The 23,109-nt window shown below is 38.8% G+C and overlaps 2 protein-coding genes across 6 annotated transcripts; one reads left to right on the top strand and one right to left on the bottom strand.

The window, feature by feature from the left end:
* Window positions 1-153: 153 nt before the first annotated feature.
* Window positions 154-6,173, bottom strand: xcr1b.1 (chemokine (C motif) receptor 1b, duplicate 1). Of its 2 annotated transcripts, none has more exons than XM_026946138.3 (2): window positions 5,813-6,173; window positions 154-2,416 (listed from the first exon to the last, which is right to left on the bottom strand). In XM_026946138.3, exon 2 carries the CDS (start codon window positions 2,404-2,406, stop codon window positions 1,378-1,380), a length of 1,029 nt encoding a protein of 342 aa, XP_026801939.3. In that variant the 5' UTR covers window positions 2,407-2,416; window positions 5,813-6,173; the 3' UTR covers window positions 154-1,377. The 2 variants fall into 2 exon arrangements, with proteins under 2 accessions (XP_026801939.3, XP_026801938.3); XM_026946137.3 differs by lacking the exon at window positions 5,813-6,173 and adding an exon at window positions 2,668-2,765.
* Window positions 4,589-23,052, top strand: fyco1b (FYVE and coiled-coil domain autophagy adaptor 1b). Of its 4 annotated transcripts, none has more exons than XM_026946136.3 (18): window positions 4,589-4,726; window positions 5,824-5,944; window positions 6,190-6,296; window positions 6,390-6,515; window positions 7,513-7,619; window positions 9,430-9,573; window positions 11,932-12,025; window positions 12,357-14,273; window positions 14,374-14,466; window positions 15,242-15,360; window positions 15,454-15,621; window positions 15,808-15,951; window positions 16,726-16,934; window positions 18,110-18,251; window positions 19,082-19,186; window positions 19,807-20,017; window positions 20,153-20,262; window positions 20,343-23,052. In XM_026946136.3, exons 2-18 carry the CDS (start codon window positions 5,887-5,889, stop codon window positions 20,410-20,412), a joined length of 3,924 nt encoding a protein of 1,307 aa, XP_026801937.3. In that variant the 5' UTR covers window positions 4,589-4,726; window positions 5,824-5,886; the 3' UTR covers window positions 20,413-23,052. The 4 variants fall into 4 exon arrangements, with proteins under 4 accessions (XP_026801937.3, XP_026801935.3, XP_034170567.2 ...); XM_026946134.3 differs by having other exon boundaries at window positions 12,357-14,303; XM_034314676.2 differs by having other exon boundaries at window positions 4,655-4,721; window positions 12,357-14,303.
* Window positions 23,053-23,109: the final 57 nt, after the last annotated feature.

The following is a 23,109-nucleotide window of genomic DNA, read 5'->3' as shown; positions in this document are numbered from 1 at the left end:
TTTCGGGAATAAATGACTAGATATTGAAAAAAAAAATTTTTGTCACCTGAGTTCATTTTTTTGTTTCTAGAAGTTTTTGAAGACCACCCAGTTGTTATTTAGGCCCTGAATAAAATAAAAACCTAGAACTGAAGGAGGGTGTACTTTCTTTTTTCGATGATTTGAAGGTATGACACACCATATGTTGAGTACTACTTTGACATACAGTTTAGGGTTTTTTATTTGGACATGATTAAAAACATATAAGAAACTCATTTTTTCACAAGATCTATGTTTCAGTCTTACTCACAGCCCAAACAAAAATTTCTTGACCTCTTGGCAGCGGTCACCAAAATCACCCTAAGTAGCTGCTTATTTTGCACATCAGGTAGAGCTGGTTCTGTTCACATTTGCTTAAATTTGCTTCTAAAATGAGCACAGCACCAATGAAGAATTCAAAAATCTTTCTCACATGCATCAAAATAAATGTAGTGTGCAAATTATGAAAATACCGCAGAGGAAAAAAATGTACTGCCACCTAAAATGTTGTCATAGTTTATTCAATATTCATTAAACACCTATACTGTGTAGACATATCTGATTACAAAAAAAAGATGCCAAAATTAACTTTTATGCATTGTATTTAGTATTTTAAGCATTTTAAATACAAGCTAAATAAAATACAGAATTTATTCATGATTATTCATGATCATTCATGATTTCTACATGAGTTCTTTAGAGCCCCCTGCTGTCTGAGAGATGAATTGTAATTGCCATGAAAATATCGGCAGGTCTTCAACTCCAACCCAACCCCTCTGCTGAACCTCTGTATGGTCTATGGGTTGATTTTTAGGGCAAAGGTTTGGAGCACTTTGCAGGGCTAAATTATGGGCTGGCAAAATGAAAGCAGAAGACATGTAGAAATGAAGAAACTAGTGAGATCTGTCACATGTCCCACAGTTTCACAGTTCCTAAAGTATAATGTATATGCATAATGTGTAAGTGCGTGATTATTATAAGCATAGAAACACTTTTAAAACACCTTTAGGTTATAAGTAAAAATGATTGGTCCTGTACAAATAATTTTTTAGTACATAATATTAGAACAATTAAGTATCAAAATATTTTTTTAAAAAAATACTACAATCTTTAATATTTACAAAAAAAAAGTTTTGAAAGTTTTGGAAAATTTTGACTACAATCCTTAAAGTAATTACTTTAAAAATGTCTTTTAATTAAAAAATATTTTGATGATTCTCCGGTATATTGAACAAATTCAGAAGAGGAAATCAAAAAGCTTTGAATACAAAACATTTAAAATACAAAACATTTAAAATTTTAAAGCTCACAGGCACTTTTGGCTACTTTCCTACTATAAAGAAACTGCTGCAAGATCAGCTAGAACATGGAAATTTCCTCCCCATTTGAGTAAATCAGATGACTCAGGGGTCTGTCGTGAGGTTGATCATCTTTCTTGCAGAAACTCTTCAGCATCTTCTTTAGGTGATCTCTGAACTTGACCCCCATAAAGACGTAAAACACTGGATTTAGGCAGCAGTGAGAGAACGCCACCAGTCGGGAGACGTAAAAAACATAATCCACTCTGGTGCTCACATGACACTCGTTGAATGGTGAGATTTGCCAGTGTATCAGAGAATCGAGGAAGATGACCACATTGTATGGTGCCCAACCCAAGTAAAAAGCCACCACAATGCAGAAGATCAGCTTCACGGTCTTGGGACGGGTGTGTGACACGGGTCTGAGCAGGCGTCCGAGAATTCGAATGTAGCAGAAAGCAATGGTGAAGAAGGCAATGAGGAAGAAGATGTTTTGCTGGTAAACGCCAATCAGTTTCCATCTGATGTTGTTATAATTGCAGTAAGCTCTGCCCTCTTCAAAAGGGAATATGACCACACTGAAGATGAAATGAGGGGTCGCGGCACAGAAGCTCAGGACCCAGATAAATGCAGAAATCCCAATGGAATAGTATGTGGTGCTGTTCAAAAGCATAGAGAGTGGGTGCACCACGGCCATATATCGATGCACGGTCATAACTGTGAGAAAGATGAGGCTGCTGTAGTAGCCCAGGTAGAAGATGAAGCTCACTGTCTGGCACACAGCTTCTCCAAATATCCAGCCCAAGACGAGGTCTGAGGCCCAGAAGGGCAGGCCGAAGGTAAAGACCAGGTCAGAGATGGCCAGGTTCAAGAGGAATGCATTGGTCATGGATTTCAGATTTTCATATTTAATCAGCACCCACAGGACCAATGCATTTCCCACACAGCTGAACATGATGACCATCGTAAAAAAGATTGGGGTGACCAGTGTTCCAAACTGCATCACTTCGGTCTTGTTGCATGAATGATCAGGAATATCATAATCGTAACTATAATTATCATAATATTCTGTGGAATTGATTTTTTCCATTACGTCCAAGCTAAAAGAAGAAGTAATAAAATATATATTAGTATAATACAGAAAATATACAGCAGAAATAGTAGTATTTTTCTAGTGCTTTTTGAAAGACAGTCAGAGTGCCATCAATCCAACTTTCACAATTTCACATTTACTGATTCCATCGTACAAATCAAACTCTCAGTAACAACAAATAAAGACATTTTAACTTTCAACTGGGTGGACTAAATGTTCTGAATTGTACATTATAGCTTGTTCATTTCATTTCCATACCTTCAGTAAAAGCTGCAAGGTGTTCTCAAAAAGAGCAGTTGATTTAGCAATTACGGATCATGCAGGACGTCTGATACTGACTGTTGTTATTCCTTTTTTGAAACCGTATCAGAAATACATGGTTCCCATTAGGTTGTAGACCATGAAAAAACTCTCATTTCTCAAAAGTGAGCCCATGAATTTTTTTTTCCAACAGTTAACAAGTAGAAGCTGAAAAGACCCTTTCACTGTAATAAAACCCCAAATTAAAAACTGAATTCAGTCTGTACTGCTGCCCTCCATATTTTCCTCCCTTGTACTTCTCTGCAGTTTCTCTGTATTTATTGTTAGGGTATTACCTCTGGTGTCTGTGGGGAGATATTAGTGGGTTTTTACTAACGGCATGAGAGCAAGATCACTAACTCTGTTTCTGAATTTCAACACATAATCAGTCTACTAAATTGAACTTGATATTAGATTTAAATTAGATTGGTTGGAACAGGGCTAGTCGCATAGGAAGGTAGATTTAACATGTAGTTTTAACATGTTAATTCATATTATTATTTAATCAGCCAATCCTGTTGCAGCAGTGCAATAGAAAAGTCCTGCAGATACAGGTCAAGAGCTTCAGTTCGTGTTCACGTATCAAACATCAGAATAGGGGGAAAATTGTAATCTCGGTGACTTTGACCATTGCCTGGTTGTTGATACCAGATCAGCTAATTTGAGTATTTCAGAAATTGCTGATAACTTGGGAGTTTCACACATAACGGTCTCTAGAGTTTACACAGAATGGTGTGAAAAACAAAAAACATCCAGTCAGTGTCAGTTCTGGAGGCAGAAACAACTTGTTGATGAGAAAGGTCAGAGGAGAATTGCATGACTGGTTAGAGCTGACAGAAAGCCTACGGTAGCTCAAATAACCACTCTTTACAATAGTGGTGAGCAGAAAAGCATCTCAGGACACACAACATGTTGAACACTGAGGCGGATGGGCTATAACAGTAGAAGACAACATCGGGTTTCAGTCCTGTCAGATAAGAAAAGGAATCTGAGGATAGAGTGGGCACAGACTCACCAAAACTGGACAAGATTGGAAAAATGTCACCTGGCCTTTCTCAACTCTTCAACTGTCCAGTGTCATGTGGATGAGCGCTTAAGCGTTCCAAAACACTCAGGTGTAAAATATAAGTAAAGAAAAATATAAATGGAAACACTTCAGTTAAATGTTTTGGAAGAATTTCTAGTGGTATCAATAATTATTAAATAATTAAATGAAATTATTTAGGCTAATTAACCACAAAGGCATTTTTTTTATAACCTTTTTGACTCATTGTTACCAAGGGTGCTAATAATTCTGGAGCCACTGATGGCTGCGGAAATGTCCTATGATCCATATGTCATACTGTATGACTGTATCAACCATCTTGATAAAAAAAAAAAAAAAAAAAAAAAATTGAGTATGAGGTCTACGGTTCTATCTCTCTCTCTCTCTCTCTCTCTCTCTCTTTTCAGATCAAACAGTTTTTGTGCTTTGTGGTTTCACAGGTGTACTGGAAACTGAAAACATGTTCAGTGATGCTTTCAGTAGGGAACTGAAAAAGTTTTGTTTTGAGACGATAATCTTGTTTGTTTTTTTTTTAAATTTTGTATGAAGAAAAATTAATTCATACATGGCTCCACAAGCATATAGGCCTTATGCAGGCAGCATTACATCAGTAATATTTAGTAAAGTCCAAAAACTCGATTATATTACAGTTATGTGAGTTAAAACTAAGTAACTTTTAGTTTTTTATTATTTACAATATATTTTATTGATGAAGTCTCAGTGTTTTGGACATAAACATCCTCAAAACTCTTCTATTTTGCCTGTAAGCTCAGCTAGCCTCCAGTCACGTGACCTTATTTACCTCGTCAATACGGTGAAACCGAACTTGCTAGACGAACCGCTCTGTCTTGTCTCTGATTGGTTGAGCGGACTGCCGATCATCCCAATGTCCCACCTACCGCATTACAGTTTTACTTGTTCTCTCCTGTAAATAAATCGATATGGAGGATCATCTTTCCTTTCGGAAGTACCGTATGTTTATACACTTGTTTTTATATCAAATGTCCGTGTTCTTTTATCGTTTTTTGAATTAATTAAAAAAAGACGCTTATGCTTATGAGTACAGTGAACATTGTTAATGTTTGTTCAATTTAAGAGCAGGTGTGGTGCTCCATCAAAGCTAAAGAGTTTCTTGCTTTCTTTTTTCTTTTTAAGAACTTATTTTTCGTGATGTTCTTCTCTGCAAACCGGTGTCGTCCATCATCAGCACGACGTCGTAATAAAGTGAAGCGAATCTAAAGTGTTTTGATTAATTAGCTGGAAATTTCCCTTATCTTTTCCAGTCAGCGGTCAGTTTTAGGAAGCGCGAGCCGGTGACGTAGCAACACGCTCTTTTCCGTTAAACTTTATTGGCTCAATAATAGTACATACAACACTCTAACTAAGGGTCAGTCTTTTTTAATTTTATTTTTGAGCGGGTTATTTATTAATTACGTAGCTGATAAACTGTCACTTTTAATAATAAACGATAAGAGTATCTTTTACGCACACAAAGCTATTAAATGAACGCAAGACCGCTGGGGGCTGATGGTGAGACTTATGGAGGGGTTCCCGGTGGTCTGACCTGTTAAAGCTAAAACTTTAACAACCCCAAAGCAAATAAACACCAGAGGTTTGAAAGTTTTTAAAAATGAAATATTCATTATATTTAACAATAAGCTACAAAATATGTTTCTCCAAGATGTGAATCATACATTGTACTTTTTGAACACCCCTACAATGGGTCGTACCATTTCTTAATTGTTGGTAGTGTCTCAGGTTTGGCTCTCTCATGTAAATATCTATTATATATAAATATATATTTATATATAAATAATGTATAATACACATCTATCTAGCTAGCTGTCTAGCTATCTGTTTATTTATTTATCGATGTATTTATCAATATAATTTATCAATATAATTTCTTGTATGTAATACAAGAAATCCCTTGTATTATATTTTTATATTCTTCCTTTTCTAGCTGTATAAAAGTAAATTCTATTTTATGTCACGGACAGCATTTCACTGCATGTCGTACTGTGTATGGTGTATTATTCTGTCTGCTTTTCCATCTACCTTTATCGTAGGTTCCCTTGATGCAGTACACAGTATGATGACAGTATAACCTGCGTTCGTCCTCCAGCTTCACAATGGCATCCGTAACAGTTGGTGAAAATCAGCTCCAGAGGATAATCAGAGATCTGCATGGTATCCAACCACATTACACACACACTCACACGCACTTCATGTATGATTCAGACTATTTCTTACAGTTGCCTCCGTGTTTCTTTGGATCAAATCATGTATCTATATCTAAATCTACATCTCTAGAGGCAGTGGTAGCGATGTTGTACCCTTGTGCAACACCCAGCATCCACACCAGCCATGCATTTTCACTACACCATATTTATGCGCCTCAATGCCGACGTATGTCGCGTGATTTGCTTGTGCAGACGCGGTTGCTGAGTTGACCAAGGAGCATGCGGAGAGTGGAGAACCCATCACAGACGACAGCCCTAGTCTCCACAAGTTCTCCTACAAACTGGAATACTTACTGCAAGTACGTTTTATGTATTATCAGTGATAATACAGCTCTATATTCTGTATTTCTCTTTCATTTGTCCTTACATGTGAACTACATGTTTTTTCCCAGTTTGACCAGAAAGAGAAAGCCACTTTTCTGGGCAGTAGAAAAGACTACTGGGACTATTTCTGTGATTGCTTGGCCAAGAACAAAGGGACTAATGATGGCATCCGATTTGTCAAGTCTATCTCAGAGGTAATCTGTTTTTTTTTAAATATAACATTGGAATGCTGCTTAAAATGCTTTATATTGTGTCTAATCTAAAAAAGAAGACCTTCAGACTGAGCAATGAAACAAAGTCTAAGCATTTTTATGTAAGGAGTCTCCAGTGTCAGTACTTTGTAACAGTCAGGAGGTTTTCCGCCCTGGGAAAGTCTTCTGTAAGGAGACGGTTGTGTAACATTTTTGGAAGGAGTCTCCAGTGTTAGTGCTTTGTAATGGTTAGAGGTAAAGCTGTTCTGTTTGGTTTTCCACCACAGGAAAGTCTTCAGGACAGAGAAGTTTGTGCTTTCTGGTTTTTGAGTAACATGAAAAGATGTATATTTTTGATCTTATTAACCTCGAGAGTGAATAAAAGAGAGGGTGGTGAGGGAACAATTAATTATAGTTGCTATAACATAAGTAATAACAAGAAGTAACTTGTTTTGCAGACGTTCCGCAAAATTAAATGTTACTATAAATGGATAAAACGGTATGACATCTTGATCTTTAGATGGAATAAGAGGAATAAATCTAACTAAATCTGTGATTTTTTTTTTTTTTTTTTTTTTTTTTTTTAAACCCCTGAGTTTATTTGAGACATGAATTCCACCAAGTCACCTTTGCATTAAAGAAGAATTTAAAATCCCAGTAGAAGTGTGTGTTATTCGTCAGCTGCGACGTGACATCTGCTGTCCATATGTTCTTTAATTTGGCCACTTTGCTTGGTCTTGCCATGTGCTGTGCTATGAGGTGACACACTCACAGTAGTGAGTAAACAGCTAAGTCAGTACAAAACCTTTAACGTGTAATGCTGTGGTGATTACTGTTTCATTTCGGGTTTATGCAGTGTAACAAGATTTCTGTCTGTAATCACGGCCCATGTTCGTTATTTCGTTAGTTTGGTCTCATGGTTGAAGAGAATAAAACACATTCCATTCAGATGTTTTTCTTTTAAAACTGATGAATATGGACTTGTTTTTTTGTGTTGCAGCTGAAGACGTCTCTGGGCAAAGGTCGAGCCTTTATCCGCTACTGCCTGGTGCACCAGCGACTGGCAGACACTCTTCAGCAATGTCTGATGAACCAGAGAGTCACATGGTAGGAGAACAGGAAACGCAAGAGTTTACAATCAGAACATGTTTAGCAGGAAGCGGAGAATGGTGCTCCACTGTAAACCATGTGACCATAATTTTGGCTAGGGTAATTAAAAATATCCTGATTGCAGAGGATCCTGTTTAAGTTGCTGGTGCTGTTTCAGTGCATCACGTATGAGCAAACATGTGACCGTGTCTCAGATCATAATCATGCTCTACGCACTACGTTATTACACATCACACTATGTACTTGACTATGTAGTATCCTGTCATTACTAATGAGAATGACTAATTACTGCCCGAAACCTCGTGGCCTTGAATCACCAGAACAACCTTGACAGGAACAACACTCAGTTGGCTCCGCCTCTTCCTCATTAATGAGTGAAACAAGTGTCCAATAAACCTCACTTGATATTTTTAGTAGTTTTAGCACATCTATTACTTATAACGCATAATATTTTGCTAAAGTTTCCACTCTTTTTAACCTTTGTTCTCATTCTCAATATAGCTGAAAGGATTTCTATTATATTGTCTTTCATTTACATAGCAATAACATAACTTTTTATTATATTCTTTTTATTTTTGCTGTAATAAACAAAAACTGAATGTGTAAATTTCCTCATTTTAAGCAAAATTGGTGCAAAATTCACTATGCAGACATTTTTCCAGAATGGATTGGTTGAGTTTGGGTGTAATTTGAGTACGTTTCCATATATTTGGGCAAAAATATAATATGTACGTCATACACACATACAAAATTAGATCTTGTGTGTATGCTTTTATTATGAAGAACTTCATTAATTTCTCTTAGCATGTGCAACAGTATTGTGCACTTCCAGTATGTTACAGTAGTACACTCTGTCTTGTATATAGTGTTTAGTAACATGTGTTGTGGTATGCTTTTTGGCCATAGCCACAGATAGTTGTCATAGTAACAAGAAACACAGATTCTGAGGCTGCTAAATGCCAGGATACAGTAGTATCTAAATAATATGTACAACAAATGACGTAATATTTTGACGTACTATTGATGTACACCAGACTGATGTTTTTGGAAACGCAAGAAGTCACATTGCATAACATCTGCAGAATCAGTGCGCATTCTTGTCCACGCTTGTCCATGCTTTTCCATGCATGGTATAAACACTGTACGCTACAATCTCGTGTCTGCGTAAATAAACAGGCTGAAGTGAAGTGAAAATTTTAATTACAAAACAGAGACCAAGAATGGGGAAACATGCCACATCTGTAAGAGTACACTTAAAAAAAAAACACAGATAAAAGGAAGTAATGCATTTCAAGTCAATGTTTTGCTCCAGTAAATTAAGCATTAAGATTAGGGCATTAACAAGTATGACCAAAATGTTTTTTTTTTTTTTTTTTTGTTTTTTTTTTTTTAAATTGAATTTGTATAAAAACAGCAGTACATATATTGCACAATTGTGTAGGTTGGTACATGTTAAAATATATAAGATAAAGACTTTTCCTGTAAATCTGCCAGTGAGATCTACATTCTCAATCACGCAAGCTTGTAAGCTTGAGTTGCTAATCTTTGTACAGAAAGTACAGTTCAGCACAGGCGTTGCTTTCTGATGTATTTTGACTACCTCAGTTTTACTTCTGCCTGACATTTTAGAAGGATTTTCTCTTCCCTTGTTGGAATAAGTGTGGCTTGTTTACGAAAAGAATGTCACAGCATTTTTTTTTTTTAAAAAAAAACTAGCATTTGATAGTTGTTGTACAGGTGCATTTTATTTTTGTACCAGGTTTCATCCCATCCAGTGACCCCCATCCTCTTTTACTTTTCAATGCAGTGACTGGTACTATGCCCGCAGTCCTTTTCTGAAGTCCCATCTCAACGTCGACATCATCAATCACCTGTATGAGCTGAACGAGATCCAGTTTGATGTGGCATCCAGAGGATATGATCTCGACTCCGAGTGGCCCGCCTTTGCCAGGTTGTCCAGGAAGTTTTCTGGTCTACACTTACTGCAAAAAGATCTTACATGTACTGTAGAACAGGGGTTGTCAGCTGGCACACCGAGGTCCAGAAAAATATATATAGTTTTTTCAATTTCCTCCCCATTTCCCATCCAGCTCTCGTGGCTATCTGCCCTCTTACGCATACATGAGCTCCCAAACATGCGTGATTGGCTAATGTTGCTGTGATTGACAGAGGAGAGCGAGTATGCCAACCCTCCCACCCAGAGAACACAGCCAGTTTTGCTCCCTTGGCTACTGGGATTGTCAAGATTTGAACTCTATTTGATTTTAGTTCACCAATCCCAATACTTCAGAAAATACTGTAACAAGGCCGGTAAACCTGTGACACAACCTGTGACATAATTTAGAGACTCCACATTTCTAAAGAGTTTTCTCCAGTTTTCGAACAAGTGCGGCTTCTGTAGCAGGTCCTCTGTTACATCGTATCCAATCACAAGAATGTTTGTAAATTATTTAGCTGAAGGCAGCTCGTTTTGGACCAGAGACTAGCTACAGGGCTAGAGACATTGTTTAAAGAAAAGTTGACAATGAAAACAGAATGTCTGAAAACAAGTGGAGAGAGAGTTACGTGTTTATTCTTCTAGTGTCAAATTCAAAACAGGTGTCTCATCTGTTCAGAGTCTGTGGTGCTAGTCAAAAGCGGGAACGTGAAGCAGCATTACGAATCAAAACGTAACCACTCACAATTATCTTATTATAGACATTAACTAATCACTAAATGTTAAGCATTGAAAGGTAACTTTTGTTGCCGTTCAGTCATGTTAATAGCAAATCTGAATCTTGCATGTGACTAGATTTTAAAAAAAACCCAACGTAACAGGTTTTAGCAGCTTCAAACGCAGTGCGAGGTTCTAGCCATACCACATCCTACAGAATTGTAGTCGAGTGTAACAGGCTGACAGTAATTTTAAACAGCAGGGGTATTTATAAAATATGTAAGCACCCCTGCTGTTGAAGATTATTTCCAGCCCCCTACGGTCGACTACAATTCTGTAGGATGTGGTTTGGGTAGGCTGCATTCAAAGCTGCTAAAACCTGTTACATCAGTTTTCACTTTGCTCAGCATGCCTTTCCTGTTTATTTCACCTCAGTAATACATAGTTCTTTTCTGATACTCACTGTTTCCTCTTGTGGTAATCGACCAAAATGTAACTGATAATGAGTTTCTGTTGCTCTCACCATGCATGTCAAAGTCACCTCATTTATGATCAACAATGCATAAAAATGATGCCTATGCCTACTTATTGCACAATAATTAGAGCTCATCTCAGGTCATATAAAAAGTAATGAAGCTTAATAAATACCAATTGTTCGTAGCTATCGTGCATGCATGTCGTGGTTCATAAAAAAGACACACCCACAATTAACCATATATGTAGTACGTAGGCATTTTTTCAAAGGTTACCTAGAAAGGAAATTTTGTTACTGCCACTGATAAGCAAAATGCAAACAAACAAACAAAAAAACATTTTCTGAAGTTCATGTTTTGATTTCGTAATTTTTAATATAAAAAAATGTAATAATGTGGAACATTAACAAATAGCATCGCTTTAACTCTGACACAAATCCAATCAAGTTTATTGGGAAAGCCAGCGATTGCCTGGAAGTTCTGTTTCAGGACTGTACCTGATAATTTTACGCTTATGTTTGTCATACAACACTCCGGGCACAATCCTACTCACTTGTTCTCTAAACTCTTCCCGTAGACCAAAATACTATGTTGAAAACACTTGCACAAGTATTACATTTTGCATCTTGTTTGCCACAGTTGTGACTCACAACCTATGGTCAAAATACTAGTATTGTTTTGGGGAGTGGAGTTTACAGCTTTTAAAAATGTTTTTTAAATCCTGAAAATGCACTCTTTCCAAATGGCACAATGTATGACATCCTCCCAAGAAAGATAAGTTGTACCATTTAACACTATCTATTTGAGAATAACCACGCTCAAAATGTGTAATGGATTTCGTACATAATTCAAATTATTCGTAGTTCAGATCCAGATCAGTTGGTCTTGAGCCAGTACACTTCATATTAACTTGCAGCGTTCTCTTCCACCTGTGTTCTTTGCGTACACAAGGCCAAGTAAAAAGTAATTTAAGCAAATGTTCTCATAAATTCCACATTTTGAATTGAAAAGTTTGCACACTCTATTAACACACGTACTTGTGTGTAAGTACCACTGATAAGAGCACTGGTCTCGTCCATGCAGTCATATTTAATGGGAAGATTAAAATTGATTCTCAGTCAATACCCATATCCTATGAATAGAGCATTATTTTAGTAATATTGTATGACTTTGGTACTTGTAGGAGAACTATCGGATCAGCAGTTCCAGGTGCCCACCTGTGGAGACCGCCCAGCCGCTGCTCCAGTGTCAACAGCCTTGTCAGCAACTACTCACAGGTCTCCACCCATTCTGTGCTAATACCAATTAGGAATGTGTTATAATGTTTGATGAGGAGTCAAGGGATCAAGAGAATATACATATTAAAACATATATGCCAGTCATTATACAGTCAGTAAGAGTCCTAGTCCATTTTCTCATGTCCTCTTAGTTGAGCAAGTTTGCACTCATGCCTAGTTGAGCAATGCCTAGTTGAGCAATCAGTTTAAGCTTTGGTTGTTTATGACTGATGCTTTCAAACTAAAGCATTTTATCCCTAACAATATATACTTGTCTTAGCAAAATGAAGTGTTTCCTGAATCCCTGTAACTTTGGCTTTTCTTTTTGCAGCAAGTGCAGGAATTTCTCCCAGGCAGTACAGACCTGGGTACCAGTTTTCAGGCAGACCTTGGAGAACTTGGAGAACTCTCTAGTAGTGCTGTAGATGACCTGCGTGTTGAACTCGACCAGTCAGAGCTACGAAAACAGCAGCTTCAAGAGCAGGTTCATCTGCTTACTGACGAAGCAACAGAATTAAAGCAGGAGGTTGCTGATCTCCAAGTGAAGCTGCTTGCTGCTGAGAGTGCCAATAAAAAGCCATATAAGGAGGAAGCAGGGAAGGCTGAAGTGGAGAAGCTGGAAGCTAGGTGCAAAACCGAGGATTGGGCAAAGCAGGCTGAAAGATTGTCCAAAGAACTCAAGGCTCAAGGGGAAAAGTTAAAAGAGAGTGAAGAAGCACTTGCCAAGCTCCGCACATCCAGCGAGAAGGAAAGAACCATTGCAGTCCAGCAGGCTGATGAGCTCCAAGTGACTGTCAGTCACCTCAATGAGGCATTGTCTTTGAAAGAACAGGAGGCAAAGAATTTGCATACCCAGGTGCAGGACATGCAAAGCTTGCTGCAGGAAAGAGTCCAACAGCTAGAGGAAGTGAAGAAGAAAGCACAACTTGAACGTGAGGAACTTCAACAAAAGAGCAGCAGCCTAAAGGAAGCACTAGATAGTCAGATTGTATCACTGCAGGAACAGTTGAAAGCAAAGGAGATCAAGCTCTCAATCAGCAATCAGAAGATCCAGCAGTTAGAAAACAAGGAAAACCAGAGCAAGAAGCTGGAAGAGTACAAGACCCAGTGTGTCAGCTTAATGGAGATCAATGCAAAGTTGGTCAGTACAGTAAAGAGGAGCGAGGAAAGCAACAAGGAGCTGGCTCAGACCAAAGCTGCTCTGGAAAGAGAACTGACCTCTCTAAAAGTCTCCGAAAAGCAGACCAAGGCCAGGCTGGGTTCGACTGGGCTTACAGTGGAGGAGAGAGAGAAGTTGTTTGTGGAGGAGAGCCAGTGTCTTGAGGAGAACACCCAGAAATCCCAGATGAAAACTGGGGCCAATATGAAGGAGAGACATGGACAGCTAGATAATGGACTAAGCTCCAGGGAGAACAAGACAGTATCTGATCAAGAATTAAAGGATGTTCAAAATGAAGAGGTAACAGATCACAGGAAAGATCTCCACCTAACACAGCACTCTCAAACTGGAGAAGCAGCTTCTAGACTAGCTCTAGCTGAAGCCCAACTAGACTTAAACATGAAGGAGGTATCCAGGCTCCAGGAGGAGGTTGTAGATCTTCGAGCCCGGCTCCAAATGACCTCAGAAGAGAGAATGAAGATCCAAGCTTTGCAGGAGGTGACTGAGGCCTCCAGGGCAGACCTTTCTGCTCAGACTGAGCAGCTCAAGGCCCAAGTGGAGGGCCTGAACCACCAGCACATAGAGGAGCTCCTGCATTGTCGGGAGAGGGAGGAGGCACTAGAAAAGAAGTGGGATACTGAGGCCCAGGCTCGAGCCAGCCTACAGACTGAGTTGGACTCCATGAAGGAGGAGCTTGACATGATGAAGAGACAGAACAATGCCCTGGCCCTGGAGAATGAAGAGGCTAAAGAGGCCCTTCACAGAGCCAATACTGAGACCGCAGAGCTGGGCGTTCAAGTGTGTATGCTGACTGGGCAGCATGAAGAGGCTAGGTTGCGCTGTGAGGAACTCTCAGCCAAGCTGCAGGAGCTGCTGGTAGTGCAAAATGACACACAGACCCTCAAAGACTCTGTGGAGACCCTGAGAAAAGAAAACGTTCACCTCCAAAAGGAGCTGAAACAAGCAGAGGGTCTCGCGAAAGACATGAAGCAACAACAGCAGAGGCTTGAGGGGGCGCAGGAGGAGGCCAGGAGCTTGCGGAAAAGCAACCAGAGAGAGCTCAGCGCTCTTCAGCTTCAGCTGAGCGAGGCAACCACATACCACCAAAACCAGATGAAGGTTTTTATCTTGTACCTTCTATCATCTTCAGAACAACTCCACAGATCTGACATATTTTCCATGTTTACAGGTTTTGAATGAGGAGCTGCTGGGCACAAGGTCTCAGATGGAAGCAGAGCAGGAAAAAGTGTCATCCCTGGAGACCAGACTGGCAGAGCTTGAGGTAGGTTTTCTCCAGGGATGTTGCCCGGAGCAACCACATCTGATGCTGTTTAACTTCTGCTTTTGATATGCGTAAGCAGGGGCCGTATATCCACACAACCAGAACGCTCACAGAAACTTCGAAATCCCTAAAATAGATTTCAAATGAATCTTATGGTAGGGTTGCACAATTAATTGCATTTTTCTTGTGATTAATTAATTAAGCATAATTAACATTAATATTAATGTGGTGGCTGATATTAAATAGGTGTCCAAATAAATAAAGTTGGATATTGGTTTATTTTCATCCTGGCGGATTAATTCATATGTTTTAATGGACTGTTTTAGTGCGTCTTTCTTTCTTTCTTTCTTTCTTTCTTTCTGTTTCTTTTTCAGTCCATTTTGTCTCTTTGTCTTTCTGTCATTTTTCAGACTGTATGTCTGTTTTTCATTCTTTCTGTTTGTTCTTTATTTAGTCTATCTCTCAGTTTCTCTGCCTGTCTGTCATTCTGTCATTTTATTGGCCAAGACTATATTAGGGAGAAAATCAGGGAAAAATCCAGAAAAACAAAGTAAATTGTAATAAAACAAAAATCAGCTGAATAACAGAACTGAATAATTGTAATATGTAAGTATTGAGCAAAATAATCATGATTAATTATTTTAACCATTTCACTTTTTTTTTTCGTCACCACAGTATATTTTCATAAAGATCATAAATCAGCCAGTTCCAAAAGCACTACACAAACATATCTAGTGTATGGTGGTATACATGTGTGTGTATTTTGTGTGTTAAGGCCAACAACACCAGCCTCAGTGAGACGCTTGAGGAGAAAAACGCTTGCATTGCCAAATTTGACACGTTGCTTCATCAGAAAGAGGAACAGCTCAACCAAATACAAAGTGACTTGGCAAAGTGAGTCTTTTGACGCATTTACACAGCCGCTTGGTCAAAACCATGCAATTTCTGTGGTGAGGTTCATACGTGTGTTTTCTGTGTTCGTGTCAGGGCTCAGGAGGAACTTGCTCTCACCCAGAAAGCCTGTCAGGACCTGAGTGAGAACCTGCGCAGAGCGCTTATGGAGAAGGAGACATGCGATCTCAAGTCGTCTGCAGAGATAGACGATCTTTACCGCACAAAGAGAAACCTGGAGGAAAGACTTATCGAGCTTATTCGGTACTCATTGTCTTCCTGCAATGTCCTTTCAAAAATCGACAATTTTTTAAATCGTAATTTAAAAAATATTAAGCAACAAGACATATATTTTCCCCAGATGTCTCTAATACTGAACACAGCTTTCCGTGTCAGTACAGCAGCCAGTTTACAGACATGTTGATGTTAGCTCTTTGGTGCCCCCTGCAGGGAGAAAGATGCACTGTGGCAGAAATCAGACGCTCTGGAGTTTGAACAGAAGCTGCGAGCCGAGGAGCAGTCGGACCGAGAGCTTCCTTATTGCTCTGAGTGTCACACACAGTTCAGCTGGTGGCTACGCCGACACAACTGCAAGTAAGAACCGTCAGGGCCGTGCTCTTTCAGGGCCTGTTTTTTTTTTTTTTTTTTTTTAAACAGAATATGCACAAACCTCTTTCTTTAACATAGAAGATTATAACAGCTTCTTTCTTTCTATCTTTCTTTCTTTCTTTCTGTCTGTCGTTCTGTTTCTTTCTTCTGTCAGTCTGTCTTTTCTGTGTGTTTTTTCTTTTTGTCTTCTTTCTTTTTTCTTTCTTTTTTCCTTTCATTCTGCCTGTGTCTTTCTGTCTGTCTTTCTATATGTCTCTTTCTGTCTCTATGTTCTTTCTTTCTTTCTGTCCCTTTCTGTCTGTCTGTCTTTCTCTTTCTGTCTGTATGTTCTTTCTTTCTTTGTATTTCTTTGTTGGTTTGCTTGTTCATTAATAAATGCGTGGGAGCTTTTGAGCCTTTTTCTGTTTCTAATCAAGCCGTTTATAATTCAATATAGAAAACATGGTCTTTAAACCAAGTTTTGTGTGACTTTAACAAATCTTTCTTTAGCTTTATCGATGTAATTCTTTAGATAGACATTTTTAACGTTCAGTATCACCCCCATCTCCCCATGGTAACGTTACATATGCTGTACAAATCTCGTGAGAATTTCGTTAGGTTGTGCTGGACTGCAGGTGAGCCCCTATACTGCACTTGTTCATGCTGTGAAATTGGAAATCAGTGCAATCAATAAAAGATAAAAAGTAAACCCAGCATGCAACGAGTAACTTGAGTAACTGTTGTGTCTAATTTGTGTGTGTTTGTGTCTGTGTGTCTCAGGCTGTGCGGTCGGCCTTTTTGCTACTACTGCTGCAGTCACGCAGTGAGCAGCCAGCAGGGCGGCGTCAGAGAGCGCTGCTGTAAGGACTGTTACACACGGCATGGCGCAGCAGAGCGCCACCCTCAGGAGGAGCTCGGAAGTCCGTCTCGGGTGTCATACAGCCCGCTGTGCTCGACTCCCACCAGAGCCTCCATGCCCAGTGTCACAGGTCAGAGGTCAAACGTGATTAATCAAGCCACGTCGCTAGGTTTTACAGGTCTTACACATGCTGAGGAGCATTTTATGAGCAAGTTTGTTAATCTAAACACTGTTTTCACCAATCCCTAATTAAAATGTTAGACATTATAAAATAATGTATATAAAACGTTTTCTAATTTTCAATGAAAATGAAACTATATCATAAATTAAGCTTGCTCAGTAATGTCTAAAATGATAATCACGATTACTTTGCTAAACAGAAAACATTTTTTTTGAAAACGTACATTATTTGCCCTTATACCACAGCGCCATTGAATTCTCTCTTCTGATTGGTCTGAAGGTAGTGATTAATTTTCTCAGAAAAAAAACCAAAACATTTACATAGAGATTGTAAAAAGAGAGGCTAGTGAGGCAACTGCTGTTTATAGCTGCTATATGGTAAGTGATAGCAAGAGCTAACGTGATTCATGGATGTTCCACAGCATTAAATATACTATTAACTATAAATGGGTAGAATGTAAAACATGTCATTCGTTTCATAAATATAAAATTGTAATCGTTGGAAAACTTGTGTAGTATAAGAGGAATACAACACTTCATATACCAGCTGTTGATTAGTTTCCTGTAAGTACATGTCCTGAAGTGTTTTATTCCTTGTTTATTCCCTCAAATGAATTGGAATAAATCTTTTCTTAATCACAGTTATTCAGAGCACTTTTTCAGTGGTAAATATAATTACAGTTACGGTCTAAATAAATAGATAACTATATATAACATCACAGTATGCAACCAAATAATTTATGAAATTTTTGATTTAATGTGTCAGAGTTTATAAAAACGAATATGAATATAAATTAATACTTTATCAAGGCTCCCCTGTATCACAGTTAATTATGTTTAATTAATTGAGGCAAAAATCAGAATGTGAATAGCGCAGTAACATGCTCCAAAACAAACTGATTTCATCATCAGCAGTGCACAACTGTGTGTTCTTCAGACAATATTGCCTCTATTAGGGGGAAAATGTGGCAGGAATTACACAGTAATCAGTGGAAAACCTGCTTATCCTGTTAGCCCTGAGATCTGGGACTAATCAGTTTAAACACTGTAATGAGCCGTAATGTGACGTGTTCTCTCTCTCTCTCTCTCTCTCTCTCTCTCTCTCTCTCTGTCTTGGCTGCACAGTGGCACCTCAGTCCCCCAGGCCAGACGACGCAGCGTTCGATATCATCACAGACGAGGAGGTGAACTGCATTTACGACAGCGACACACTGCCCTACACCACAGCTCTGTCTCCAGGAAGTGGACAGCAAGGAACACATGAGATGTGAGACACACACACACACACACACACACACACACACACATTTCTCCATCAAAATGTTATCCCAAATTATCCCAAATATCCCCAAATTATTTCCATTAGCTGCCATTTTGTGCAACCAATGATGCACTGTATGAAGTGTCCAGGTTACCATGGAAACCTGCTACTGTCTTTTTCTACCTCCAAAACAACATCCAATTACACCATAAAGGATTAAAAATAGTATTGTGATATACTCTTTAGTACAGTATTAGTTGGCCACATATACCCTTAATGGAGTGTTGATTTAATGCATAAGTCTGATTATGTATTTTGAGAAAGCTGGAAACTGCACTTTAGAAAACTCTGTACAAACTCTAAATAAAGTAGTAATCAAAGAAAGGAATAAAACAGGAGGAGTGCTGTTATAGGCAAATAATCATCGATGTGGTGGTATTTTCCTATAACAGCATGTACCGAAATGTTTTATTCTTCTTATACTACAGCAATTTGCCAACAATTAAGATTTTTCATTTATTGAAGAATGGTGTGTCATACTTTTTATCCACTTATAGTTACAATTAATCTTGTGGACAGTACTTCCTGTTATAACTTAAGTTATAATGGCTAAAGACAGTCTCCATACAAATAAATAATGTGTTAGAAAGAGTGCCAGAGCTGCTGACCAATCAGAATCGAGAATTCAACAGCACTGTGGTATAATTGTATGTAATTGTATAATTGTGTTATTTTCAGCTGTATTGTATGTGCAGAATAAAATTAGTGCATTTCTACCCACCACTGTTTCAGAGACATCACATGTGTCTTGTTTGCCGTGTTTGTTGTTTCTGTAGTAGCAGCAGTACGAGTGGTGGTGACCTCACTGCAGACGAGTCGGAGGAGCTGCCGAGCTCGGTGCAGAACGCAGAGATCTGCCTGCTCAAGTCTGGAGAAGTCACGTACGTACATGCTACAGGCAGTGCAGCCCTGAACACACACTACCTTATCAAATCCATTATTAATGAACAGCCTGAGAGGTGCAGAGGCGTCTCTGTGGGGGGCTCTGACTCACATATGTGTATCTATGTTATTTGCAGTGCACTGTTTGGTATTTTTCCATGAATGCAGCTAATTTACCTGAGCAAAGTGTGTTAGAAGACTTATTACTCTTTTATACATTATCGGGGGTCATGTGATCATTGTATACGCGTTTACATACTAGCAGAGGGTCATGTGATCAGTGTATGCGCTTTTACATGCTATTAGAGGGTCATGTGATCAGTGTATGTGCTCTTATTTGACATCAAAGAGTCATGTGATCAGTGTATGCTCTCTTATTTGATATCAAAGGGTCATGTGATCAGTGTATGCTCTCTTATTTGATATCAAAGGGTCATGTGATCAGTGTATGCTCTCTTATTTGCTATCAGAGGGTCATGTGATCAGTGTATGCTCTCGTATATGTTGCCAGATGGTGATCTGTTTGTCATCTATAGGCTGTCAGCGAGCCATGAGATCTGTGCGTTCTCCTCCTATTGGTTGTCACTAGGTCATGTGATCCGTGTGTGCTCTCCTGCAGGCTGTCCGTGCCGTTCAGTGTGGAGGAGATCTCCAACTTCGGTCAGGAGTCCAGAGAACTCTTCATAAAGTCAAGCTGCTACAGTCTCATCCCTATCACCGTGGTTACTGCTGGACCAACCATCAGCTGGGTGTTTTCCTCGACGCCAAAGAGCATCTCCTTTAGCGTGGTGTACAGAGAGAGCACAGACATACCACTGGAGCAGGCCAAGGTCACACACAAACACACACACTAGCATAATAACTGTATGCTAAACCTTTAAGTGATTAGGTTTATGTCATTTCTGTAAGTTGTAATCTTATCTTGAAGTGTATTGGGACTCTCTTGCTCTTTGTCTCTCTTGCAGGTTCTGATCCCTTTAACCAGGTGTAACTCTCACAAGGATGCAATCCGGGGCCAGGTGAAAGCTCGCAACCCCGGAGAATACGCACTTATCTTCGACAACTCCTTCTCCAGGTCTGCATTCTACATTCACAGCATTTTAGCTGATTATTTGAACACAGTCCTGTCTGACTGCGGTCTGTTTCCTCCTGCAGATTCATCTCGAAAAAAGTGCTGTACAAGCTGAGCGTGGAGCAAACGGTGGTCTACGATGGCAGCGACTGACCGCAAAACAGGGAAGCACTCATCATACACACTTCTGTCTGTCTGGGTGAAGAGACTTCTGGTGTATGAGTGGACTGAAGAGTTATCGAGCCTTTTGTGTTTTCAGGACAATTTAATTTCTCCATAAAAAGCCAAACTCATGCCGAGAGCACAACGCACTACTGATAGGACACGTGATTATTTAGACCAAATCAGCTTTACAAGGTGTTCCAGAAATCTAGCTTTCACGTATGAAGACTCTGTGATCACTGAAATACGATGATTTTTTAAAGGTTTTTTCCTGATATGTGGACTGTCTTCACAGGAGGTTTAGGTTTTAAGATACATTTTGTTAGTACAGAAAGCATTTATTTAGTCAAGTGACCAATCAAAGCAAAAGGTGGATAGGATAGAGAGTGTGTGATCGAGAGCTGGAGATGACGTGCACTACAAATCATGCTGCGCTTTAAATATTTGCTGCGTTACAGGAAAGTCTGTGCTTATTAAACGAAATCTATTTTTACATACTTCATGATCAACTCCATTAACATACAGACTGAATATTAAATGTATAGCAGATGAGTTTTTAAAAAGAGTCAAAGAGCTTTACGATGCTTTTAATTCATCCCATTAAAATAAGACATTTCTTACACTAAAGTAATGCTACATAGAAAGTCTTATATGCACAGGCGTGTTCATGAGAGCACAAGCTTCAAATTAATTTTTATCTCAGACAGCACTCGTTATCTGAGAACAGCGGTTCCGCACGTTTAAAGGTTTTCTTGAGCGTCTCGGAGCGATTATGCGTACGCCGAGATGAGCTGTGTAATCGTACCAAGCACAAGCACACCATAATAATCTGACTGTCACGTTTTTACAGCTCACTGTGCGTTTTCTGTTCCGCTGACGTGACGAGAAATTTTATAAGCAATATCTTTGCTGCTCTGTATTTAAATGAGACTCCTGATCTGTAACTCAGCGGGCCGAACCAAGTTGAACCCAATACAAAGTGGAATTAGTCTTTTCGTTGCAGAGGATGATTTCTACTGATGAGAATTAAAGGGGTGGGTTGAGAATTCAAATATTTCCCAATTTTCCATCCAAGAGATGTTTGGTGTACGAAATACGCGTTTGTAGTTTTGCACTGTAGCTATAAAGCTAATGGAAGACTCTCAGGCAAAATGTTGCCAGAAATTCAAACCTACGTTTTCATATATTTACTTGAAATTACACTGAGCCTCATTTTAACAAGCTTTTAGTAAAGCTGTGTGTAAATGAAATTTCCTTAATGCTGATTTTGTTCGTACTAATGTGCACACGGTGATAAAAGCCGAGCGAGTTTATGGAACAGCTTATTTACATTTAGCCCCACCCACAAAACTCCATAAAAGGCAAAGCTCAAAGAGCTGAAAACAACAAAATGATGTATAGTAACTCTTTCACCTTTTATAGGGTGCCATTTCTTTTGTCCTAGTGGAATATCTATTCTGATTTGCTGTAATTTATAGATTTCTTTCAAGTCATTAATCTGAGTTTGACAAATTTTGTTAAATTTGAGTGTAAAACAAATAAATAAGGGATTTACACTTGACAGTGTAATCCTTATATAAAATTTCAGTAACTCATCACCAATTATGCGATTTTAAACAGTTGAGGTTCTGAACTTTTTCCCGAACTAAATGGATTTTCATGAAACCACTTTTTGTGCTCCTGTGTATTCAGTATTCAGTTTTATAGCACTTTAAACAGCCTCACAAAGCGGCTTTACAGAAATCCCGATGTAGATTCAGATCTCTTTGCGCACGCCAGAGACAACTATGGTGAGAAAAATCTTCCTGAGATCACACGAGGAAGAAATAAGAGTCCTGGGATGAGCAGTTTTACAGCAAACAGTTCAACAAACAACTTTCTAATAGCAAGGATAGTGTTCACAAAGCTATACTATCATAACCCTACAAATTTTGGGAGGCGGGGCCTGGGGGAGATGTCCAAGATGGCTGCTCGCATAACATTACAGCATTTACAGTAATGTCCTGAATCACATCAGTAAGTGTGTGTGATATCACTCGATGCGATTTGAGGCAGATATTTACAGAAACGATTTTGGGTGAGATAGACTTCTGTTACTTGTTTGCCACGCCCCCTAAAGTAGGTCTAACAGGCAAAAAGGCCACGCCTCCTTTATCAGGACTGATGTGTAACTTATTAATTTGTTAAAACTTGTAGTTGTTTAATTTAATTATTTAATATATTTAATTTACATAGGTGAGCTTAATAATCAGTGTGCCATTTAATAATAATAGTTTTGTTTATTGTTTTTTTTATTTAACTTCGGACAGCAAACATGTCTTGGCTAATTGACTACATTTGTGGAAAAATGGAAAATGGGGTAAATTGGATTTTTCTCTAACCTCTTCCCTCTGTCACTTTTGCAGAAATGCACTTTTTGGACTGTTTTTAACTCTGTTTTTATTCGAGTGATGTACTGTACAGTGGTTTACTGTAAGCACATGATCTACAGTAGGACACTGGGATTAGATGTATGGGACTGATTGATTAAAGGACTGTATGAAATGCCTGTATGGTACAGTTACATCATAGTAATAAATTGAACTGACTGTGAATAAACTGACAGCAGCGTTTGGCTGCTGTATCAAACAATTTTTTTTTTTTTTTCTTTTAAAACTGCAATTAAGATATTCTTCACTTGAAAGATGC

The sequence above is a fragment of the Pangasianodon hypophthalmus genome, chromosome 21, assembly GCF_027358585.1.
Source record: "Pangasianodon hypophthalmus isolate fPanHyp1 chromosome 21, fPanHyp1.pri, whole genome shotgun sequence".
Taxonomy (NCBI): Eukaryota; Metazoa; Chordata; class Actinopteri; order Siluriformes; family Pangasiidae; genus Pangasianodon; species Pangasianodon hypophthalmus.
The sequence above is the reverse complement of the archived record's forward strand: the minus strand, read 5'-3'. Positions and strand labels throughout refer to the sequence as shown.

Coding starts and splice junctions, on each gene's coding strand:
- fyco1b (XM_026946134.3), top strand. CDS start 5,887: ATGGCATCCGTAACAGTTGGTGAAAATCAGCTCCAGAGGATAATCAGA. Junction 15,361..15,453: donor ATACAAAGTGACTTGGCAAA/GTGAGTCTTTTG, acceptor TGTTCGTGTCAG/GGCTCAGGAGGAACTTGCTC. Junction 15,622..15,807: donor AGACTTATCGAGCTTATTCG/GTACTCATTGTC, acceptor TGCCCCCTGCAG/GGAGAAAGATGCACTGTGGC.
- xcr1b.1 (XM_026946138.3), bottom strand. CDS start 2,406: ATGGAAAAAATCAATTCCACAGAATATTATGATAATTATAGTTACGAT.